General features: G+C 48.9%; 1 protein-coding gene across 1 annotated transcript; it reads right to left on the bottom strand.

Moving 5' to 3' along the window:
- Window positions 1-1,210: 1,210 nt before the first annotated feature.
- On the bottom strand, window positions 1,211-7,028 carry LOC140460171 (uncharacterized). The gene is made up of 2 exons (XM_072554560.1): window positions 6,940-7,028; window positions 1,211-4,739 (listed from the first exon to the last, which is right to left on the bottom strand). Exon 2 carries the CDS (start codon window positions 4,653-4,655, stop codon window positions 3,375-3,377), a length of 1,281 nt encoding a protein of 426 aa, XP_072410661.1. The 5' UTR covers window positions 4,656-4,739; window positions 6,940-7,028; the 3' UTR covers window positions 1,211-3,374.
- Window positions 7,029-9,883: the final 2,855 nt, after the last annotated feature.

Below are 9,883 nucleotides of genomic sequence, written 5' to 3'. Positions count from 1 at the left end.
TGAAAGCTTCACTGACCCAGTTGCTTTCAGGCCGCGATCCAACACTAAAAAAGACAAATAGACAGGTCCTTTTCAGACGCACAGAGAACAGGTCACACCATCCTATAACCCTGTCACAGACAGTACTAGTGAACATGACGGGCTCCACGATTACAGCCCCGACAGCAACACCTGGCCCAGAGAGGTCGCAAATCAAATGGCTAACCCTGGCCTGCCTAACCCAAACAGAACAGGCAACGCCACCCATAAACATGAACAGAGGCAGTTCCCTACCTGGACAGTCCCTAACCCAAACCCTGGCTCAGCGGGACAGACCACCAGACATTTACACCCCCTGGAAAGCCCAAGAGATGTGCTTGATTATGTCCCACACACTTCCCCCCCGCCGCGCGCCCCCCCCAAAAACCGAAAGACGAGTCCAGAGGATTTCATTGATTATATTACAGGGACAATTCAAATGTATCTAGCCACACCTCAGGACCTCTTCAGTCTGTGCTGCTTGGCTCTGGCCCCAAGCGAGGGTTCGAGATGGAAACCCCAGTTGGGGGTTACAATGATTGGGAGGCCTTTTCCAGAGGCGTTCCCCAGCTCGGGGACCAGATCCTGGTGATTGGGGGTGGGGGGGCTCTCCAGAGAAGTCTGCAACAACACCAGGTATATATAATTAGGGTATTGGAGTGCAGCCCAAAGCAGGAGGAGGCCAGTTCAGATCGGCTTTGCTCCACATACTCCACCCATGTAGGGGACACCACTTGTCATGTAGGAAATCCCTCGCCCCACCTTTAATGCACTACTATTACAATGTATCCCAGAGCGGGTAGCTACTGATATTCAAACCAATAATATGGATTGGCCGGATAACACCCGCCAACAAATGAGAAGAGCGCTCACTTATTACTGACATAGTCTGAAAGGCCCTAAACAGGCAACAGACAAGCGTGAAATTATACAGCACCCTCCCCCCCGCCCACCCCCTCACAAAGATTCTAATGTCCCTGTTACAGGCCCTGACTCCCTCAGGAACCACCCAATGGACCCCCACCCTTGTTCCAGGAGTGGGTCGATGGATATGACCATACACATGCTGCTCACCCGAATGGCCTCAGTGCAATGTTTCATCGTTCCCCTGACATCCCTCCACCCACTTTCCACAACTAACACGGCTGCCCTTGACCCTGTGGTGGCTACCCCCCCCCCCCCCCCCCCACCACTTCACGGACAATGACACGGCCAATGCAGACCTGTTTTCACTGTGGTGTGGATGGTCATTGGCGGTGAGACTGCCCACTGTTACACCTGCGATACAGAACCCCAGACAGGGGATGAGTTTGCTCTGCTGCCCCCTTCCCAGCCCCTGATTATCCTCCTTTCAGCTCCACCCTGTCCTGTCTAAAGACCCCAAGGATGAACCGGTCGTCTGCTTGACTGTTGAGGATAAAGAAATCCCCTTCCTGATTGATACCGGTACCACTGCCTCAACATTTGAGACTTCCTGTGTGGGCTCACATACAGCTCTGTACACCTGAGTGGTCTAACTGGACAGGAAAGGCAGTGTCCCCAAACAGCACCACTCATGGTTCAGTTTGGGGCCCCCCGTACTGGTGTAGGCAGAAGTGTGGGGAGTAACATAAAGCTGGGTGGGATGGTGAACTGTGAAGTATAATCCAGGGAATTACAGACCAGTCAGTCTTCTGTTAGTGCTGGGTAAACGATTGGCCAGGATTTATGATTCCTTGGAAAACCACAGTTCGATTAGAGACAGTCAGTATCGCTTTGTGAGGGCCCAGGTCATGCCTCACAAGTCTGACTGAATCCTTTTGAGAATGTGACAAAACACATTGATGAAGGCAGAGCTGTGGATGTGATGCACATGGATCTTAGTAACACATTTGATAGGCTCATTCAGAAAGTAAGGAGCGTGGGATACTGGGAAATTTGGCTGTCTGGATACAGAATTGGCTGGCCGTTAGAAGACAGAGGGTGGTAGCAGATGGAAAGTATTCAGCCTGGAGCTTGGTGACCAGTGGTGTTCTGCAGGGACCTGTTCTGGGACCTCTTCTCTTTATGATTTTTATAAAGGGCTAGGATAAGGAAGTGGAAGGGTGGGTTAGTAGGTTTGCCGATGACATGAAGCTTGGTGGTGTTGTTGATAGGGTGGAGGGCTGTTGTAGGTTGAAATGAGACACTGACAGGATATAGAACTGGGCTGAGTGTGGCAGATGGAGTTTAACCTGGAAAAGAGAAGTCATTCACTTTGAAAGGTTGAATTTGAATGCAGAACACAGGGTTAAAAGCAGGATTCTTGTCAGTGTGGAGGAACAGAGGGATCTTGGGGTCCATGTCCATAGATCCCTCAATGTTGCCACCCAAGTTGGTAGGGTTGTGTAGAAGGCGTATGGTGTGTTGCCTTTCATTAGCAGGGGAAATTGAGTTCAAGAGCCGTGAGGTTATGCTGCAGCTCTATAGAGCCCTGGTTAGAGCACACTTGGTATATTGTGTTCAGTTATGGTCCCCTCATTACAGGAAGGATGCACAAGCTTTTGAGATGGTATGGAGGAGATGTACCAGGATGCTGCCTGGACTGGAGGGCATGTCTTATAATGAAAGGTTGAGGGAGCTAGGGATTTTCCTCATTGTAGCAAAGGATGAGAGGTGATGTGATAGAGGTGTATAAGACGATTAGAGGCATAGATAAAGTGGATAGCCAGAGGCTTTTTCCCAGGGGAATGTCTATCACAAGAGGGCATAATTTGAAGGTGATTAGAGGAAGGTTTCGGGAAGATGTTAGAGGTAGGCTCTTTACTCAGAGTGGCGGGTGCCAGCAGTGGTAGTCAAGTCAGATGCATTAGGGACAGTTAAGTGACTGTTGGCTCGGCAAAAGTGAGGACTGCAGATGGTGAAGATTAGAGGGGTGCTGGAAAAGCACAGCAAGTCAGGCAGCATCCGAGGAGCAGGAACATCAACGTTTCAGGCAGGAGCCCTTCATCCCTTAGTACAAAGGAGGGTATGTAGGTCAGTCTAATCTTAGAGTAGGATAGAAGGCTGGCACAACATTGAGGGCAGAAGGGTCTGTACTCTACTATGTTAACAAACTGAAGGGGGAATAGCTGGAAAAACAAGTGAGATGGAGAAAGGTACAGCAGGATAGGGTGATGGGTGCTTGATGAAGAGAGAATGGAACGAGGCTCAAGTGGTGAAGAACTGTGTTCTCAGACCAATTGAGCCAAATGGCCTGTGCTGTAGCGTTCATGTGACACCATGAGAGATTCAATGAAGGGGACCATCAACTGAACAGGCTGCAACCCAGAGGAACCCAACACAGGAATTCACCAAGTACTTTTTCCTTCAGGCCTCCTACCATCGGGGTCACCATGCTAGGAAGCAGGGTGAACTCGCTGGTGCCTCAGGAGGTGGGAGGACCGAATGAAGCCCTTCCCACACACGGAGCAAGTGAACGGCCTCTCGTCTGTGTGGACTCGCTGGTGCCTCAGGAGGTAGGACGAGTCTGTAAATCCCTTCCCACACTCCGAGCAGGCGAATGGTCGCACTGCAGCGTGATAGCGCTGGTGTATCACCAGGCTTTTGGTGCTTTTAAAACACTTCCCGCAGGTCGAACAGGGGAACGGTCTCTCGTCGGTGTGGACCTGCTGGTGGGTCAGTAGTTTGGAGGACAGAACGAATCCCTTCCCGCACACAGAGCAGGTGAACGGCCTCTCGCCAGTGTGGATGCGCTGGTGGGTCAGGAGGGCGGAGGATTGAATGAACCCTTTCCCACACACTGAGCAAGTGAACGGCCTCTCCCCGGTGTGGACCCGCTGGTGGGTCAGGAGGGCGGACGACCAAGCGAATCCTTTCCCGCACACTGAGCAGGTAAACGGCTTCTCCCCAGTGTGGACCCGCTGGTGTGTTTCCCGGTTGGAAGCCTGGGCAAACTCCTTCCCGCAGTCTCGGCAGGGGAACGGCCTCTCCCCCGTGTGGACCCGCTGGTGGGTCAGCAGGTGGGAGGTGCAGGCAAACTTTCTGCCACACGCGGGGCAGGCGAATGGCCTCTCGCCAACTCCCTGCAGCTGATGTCTCCTCTGCTTCGGGTTGCGTTTATCAGAACTCTGAAACCCTTGTGCATCGATGTGAAACCGCTGGTGCCTCAGGAGGGAAGATGATCGAGTGAACTCTTTCCCACAAGAGGAGCACTCGAGGAACGGCTGAACAGAGTGGCTCTTCCAGTGCCTCTGCAGGTCAGATAGCTGAGTGAATCCCTTCCCACACACCGAGCAGGAGAAAGGCCTCTGCCCAGTGTGTCGGCATTGGTCTCGCTTTGTCTCCTGCGCGCTCTTGGTGCCCTTGGCACGGTCAGAACATCTCCACGGTGTCTTGTCACAGTGAACCCACTTGTGTGCCTGTAGGTTGGAGGGATAGGACAAACCCTTCCCACATGCACAGTAGGTAAACCCACTCTCCTCAGTGGCAGGACGCTGACCATCTTCCAACACGGAGAGTGAGCTGAATCCTGTCTCGCCGTGCCCACCTTCCCCTGGATCCTCCTCGCTGTGACAGTGCACGTGTCTCTCCAGGTCAGGCGAAAGGATGATGGTGAGACCACACCCGGTACAAGTGTGTGGTTTGTCCACCAGTCGGTCGCTGCTTTCTCCTTCCATGTGCAAACACCGACAATATTGAGACCCCCCAATGGAACTAGCTCCTGGATCAGATCTTAAAGAGAGGCCTCGTATGTAAAACCCCTGTAAAATGAATGGAGAAACAGAAAGATGGAGCACAATTACTTTGCAGCCAATTTTCTCTCCGAAGAAGAATAAAATGGCTTTCTCTGAGCACGTTGGCAGGAAGCGGAGAGTCGGGGGTGGGGGGGGGGGGGGGGGAGGGGAAGGTTAAGCACAGACAGAGGAGTGGAGATGGAAGCAGACAGTTGTGAAATTGGCAGTGATTGTAAATGAAGACATTCACGATTTCGGAAGCAGATCATGTGACTGCTGCACCAGGTCAAGGGGAGGGGATGGCGCATTGGTAATGACACTTGACACATCATCTGAAACCCCAGGCTAATGCTCTGAGGACATGGACTCAAATCACTGACTGTGGAGTAGAAAGCCAAATTTACTGATAACACAAAGAAGAAGGGCTTTGAAAGCAATCGAAAAGTACATATGAGTTCGGACCAGACATTTAACTCTTCAAGCCTGTTCTGCCGTTCAATAATATTAATCCACGATCTCATCCATCCATCAATATCCATCCACTTACTGACTTGTTTGTCAAGAATCGATGTAATTCTGCCTTACAATGGTTCAAAGTCTTCTTCCATTACCATTTCCTCTTCCTATTTGTTTTAGATTGTCAACTCTTTATTTTGAAACAGTGGTCCCCCGTTCTAGAATGTCCTTCAAGGGAGAACATCCTTTACAGAAGTAGCAGGAAAAGCTCAGTAGGTCTGACAGCATCTGTGAAGAGAAATCAGAGTTGACGTTTTGCATCCAGAGATCCTTCCTCAGAAAGGACCTGAAATGTTAGCTTTGATTTCTCTTCATAGATGCTGCCAGACCTGCTGAGCTTTCCAGCGACTTCTGTCATTGTTTCTGACCTACAGGATCTGCAGGTTTTTTTTCTTTTCACATCTACCCTGACAAGATTTGGAGCAGTTGGTGTTGGGCTGGGGTGGATAAAGTTAAAAATCAACAACACCAGGTTATAGTCCGTCAGGTATTTTTTAAAATCAGATTCTCTCCAGTGTGGAAACAGGCCCTTCAGCCCAACAAGTCCACATCGACCCTCTGAAGAGTAACCCACCCATACACATTTCCCTCTGACTGATGCACCTAACACTATGGACAATTTAGCATGGTCAATTCACCTGACCTGCACATCTTTGGACTGTGGGAGGAAACAGGAGCACCTGGAGAAACCCGCACAGACACGGGAAGAATGTGCAAACTCCACACAGACAGTCACCGAAGGTTGAAATTGAACTTGGGACTTTGGTGCTGTGAGGCAGCAGTGCTGACCACTAAGCCACCATACCGGAATAATTGCCACTATATTCCACTTTAGAAATAGAACTAGTCTGACTCAAGATTGGGATACAGACAGACTTAAATCCCACACCTTTAATGCATTGTCTGAGCTGTGTTGGCACCTTTTGTTATAAAACCTGAAGCTGTCTTGAAAATTTGACTTAAAAGAAGTTCTGGGATTTACATATTGAAGAACCGAAACTAGTAAACCCATTCTAAAAGATGGAAGACTTAATCTCAGTTTGTTCAATCTATCATTTCATCTGCATAACACTGTGATCTTTTGCAATAAATTCTGTGTCTTATCATCCTGCTTCACAACCACTTGATGAGGAAGCAGCGCTTCAAAAGCTAGTGCCTCCAAATAAACCTCTTGTTGTGTGATGTTTAACCCTAACAAGAGTCCTCAATCAGTTTGACTCTGACCCATCTCAACTACAGCCTTAATCTATTCAATCACAGAAACACCCGCCAATTCCAGGCGTAAACTGTCTCGAGTAGGCTTCCAACGGCGTTTACATCCTTCCCTTGAATAAGGTGACCCATGACCCACAATAGTAGGGCAGGCTCAAGGAAGCTGAACGGCCTTGCTGCTGTTCCTGGTGCTGGCTGGTCTGCAGCATCCCGGGGAGCTCAGCTGAGAAACTTCCCTTGCCGGTCGGGTGGTTGGTCAGCCACTGGCGGGAGATGGGCCCCCACAAGGGCGGCTGGGCCATCCCACAAAGCCCCGCGCGGCAGAAAGGGCTCTATTTATTCCATGGGGGGAGAGACGCGCATGCGCAAGATGGCCCCAGGTCACCCCCCCCCACCCAGACGAGCTGAAATAACCCTTCCGAGGGGGAGGGGTGTCAACATCGGAGAGAGTAGAGCGGGCGGGTGATACAATTAAAAATGAAAAAAAGAAAAGACCAACCGGATCATCCGGAAGCTTTCCCTCCCGGTGGAACCAAACCGGAGCCACCTCGGTGACAGAGCCAAACCACGTGACCTTCCCATCAAGGGGGCGGGACTGTCATCTGATCAACATGTGTTCACACCAATAGGCAGCTCAGATCTCACTTGGAGGACCAATGGTCGACCAACCAATCGGAGCACCGATATGCGGCCACCTCCACCTCGTCCTCGGAGTCTTGAGGTGGAGCTGAGGCCATTCATCCCATCGATTTCGCTCTGCTATGCAACCACTGAACTGGTAGCCTTTGATGGTTTTTTTCTGCCACTGCCCTATCCCTTGATTTCCTTACTGACTCTGGACCATTCGCCTCCAGGTGGGTTAGTAATGGGAAATGCAGGGTTACAGGGATAGGGGAGGGAAAATGGAGGTCTGTCTGGGATGCTCTTCACAGGGTCAGTATGAAACCGTTGGGCCGAATGGCCTGTTTCCACAGTGTAGGGAACCTCTGATTCTATGATGAAGAGTCATCGCGACTCGAAACATTGGGTTGCTCACTCTCTCCATGGATGCACGTCTGACCCGGTGTGATCTTCAGCTTTTTAAAATTGTTTTCACAAGACAGATCGTCCGTGTGAGAATCTGATAACAACCTCCCAGATCGGGGCTGTGGTTACCACCCGGCCACTGATGGACAAGAAATTTGCGGTCATTGTGGGAATTTGGGAAGTGGACCGTAGCCCTGTCTCCTGAATGCTGCCCGGACCTTTGGGGAAGAACCAGACCATTTATACCCTTATCTGTTGGAACAGCCTCTGGGAGACTGCCTGCAAAACCTCTTCCTGAGTGGGAGAGAACAATTATACCATCTGTCCTCTACAGCACTCTTGCAAAGTCCCAAAGAGACATTTTGTGTTCTTGTGAATTTGATGATCTGCTATCCAGAACATGGGTCACAGAATCCCTAATGTGCAAGTACAAGATATTTGACCCATCAATTCTGCACCGACCCTCCAAAGGGCATCCTACCCAGGTCCACTTCATTCCATAACCCGCATTTCCGATGGCTAACCCACCTAACCTGCACATCCCTGGATACTATGGACAATTCAGCATGTCCAATCCACCTCGACTGCACATCTTCAGACTGTGGAAGGAAACCAGAGTATCCAGAGGAAACCCAGACAATCACAGAGAGAAGATGGGTATGCTTTTGTTTGTACGTTCAAAGCCTGGGACATGGTTTAGTAACTATTTGACTAATTCGATGAATAAGGGTAGACCCTGGGTAAAAGACCCTTGTCATTCACCTTATCTATGTCCCTTATGATTTTATAAACCTCAGTAAGGTCACTTTTTAACCTCCTGTGCTCCAGTGAAAAAAAATCCAAGCCTTTCTAGTCTCAAACCTCCATTCTCGGCAAAATTCTGGTAAATCTTTTCTGACCCCTGCCCAGTTTAATGATATCATTCCTACAAATGAACAACCAGAACTGGATACAGTACTCCAGAAGAAGCCTCACCCATGTTCTATGCAAGCTCAACAAAATGTCCCAACACCTATACTCAACAGTCTGAGCAATGAGGACAAAGAGACTAAACACTTTAATCACCCCGTCTACCTGTGATGCAAACTTCAAAGATTTGTGTACCTGAAGCCTGAAGTCTGTTCTAAATCACTACCTATGGCCCTATCATAGGTAGAGCCTACTTTAGGGCCCTATCAGTCCTTGTCTTCCATATTCATAACCTCCACCATGAAAAGGAGATAGCCAGCTGATACATGGGAACACTATCACCTGCAAGCTCCCATTCAACCCACACACCATCCTCACTCAGATTTCTTCACTGTTGCTGGGCCAAAGTCTTAAAATCCCCTCCCCAATGCCATTGTCTATCAATATACACTGGAGCTGAATCCATCCAAGCAGGTGTAGAGTATTCCCCCATCACAGTCCAGGTTCGGGACTTATATATTGTAGAAAATTATGGAGAGTCAAGATACGACTCACCAATTGCAGTGTTCTTGTCCTATGAATTCTGTTGTAGCCACAATTTTTCTGTAGCTGCCCTTTACAGTTACCCTTTGCAGATCAGCAGCTCTTCATTAGAACAATGCTGTGAAAAAGTGGGATTTATGCTGAAGATGAGATGGGGTTAGTGGAAGGGAGAGGTAAGCCGGTCAGTGGACATGTAGACCAGAGAGAGAAAGAGAGAGATATGAAAGGGGTAGACAAACAAGGGGATTATTGACAATAGGCCAATACAGAAGGGAGCTGAATAAGTGATAAGGAGAGCTGAGAGCAGGAAAGAATGGGTAGGCTGTGCTGAAAACAACCCGTGTCATGACAGGACCAGAGGGTGGAGATGGGTAGAAAGTATGGAAGGACAAAATCAGACTCTAAAGTTATTCAACTCCGTGTTGAGCCCTAGTAGAAAATGATTTGTTGTTTGTTGAGCTGGCACTGAGGGTCACTGGAACACTGCAGCAGGCTTGGGACAGAAATGTTGGTGTGGGAACATGGCATGTCACTGGAGCTCCAACTTTTTTGTCCTTTTTTGCTGATTGCTAAAAGCTACCAATCCTCAGGTTGCTGCTTTTTCTGGTCATTTTATATGATTCCTTTTTGGATCTTATACTGACCCTCATTTCTTGTGGAAGCTATGGCTGAGTTGTCTTTTCTCTATTATTTTTGTGCCAGACAGGAATGAATGATTATTATAATTCATTCACAAGTTGTTTAAATATTCATCATTAATTCTCCACTATCAAACCTTTCAGTAAAGTTCTTCAATCTGTTCTTGCACGTTTGCAATTTATATCCTTGTATTTCCCTTCAATTTAGAATCAGGACCATAGTTTCAGATTCAACTACTTTATTTTCCACATGAATGAAAAATTGTATTATGGTTCTTAAGAGCAACTTGGGACTGAAAACCTCCTACCAGTTGGGGTTGTGAGCAA

Source organism: Chiloscyllium punctatum, chromosome 36 (assembly GCF_047496795.1).
Source record: "Chiloscyllium punctatum isolate Juve2018m chromosome 36, sChiPun1.3, whole genome shotgun sequence".
NCBI classification, from domain to species: domain Eukaryota; kingdom Metazoa; phylum Chordata; class Chondrichthyes; order Orectolobiformes; family Hemiscylliidae; genus Chiloscyllium; species Chiloscyllium punctatum.
The sequence above is the reverse complement of the archived record's forward strand: the minus strand, read 5'-3'. Positions and strand labels throughout refer to the sequence as shown.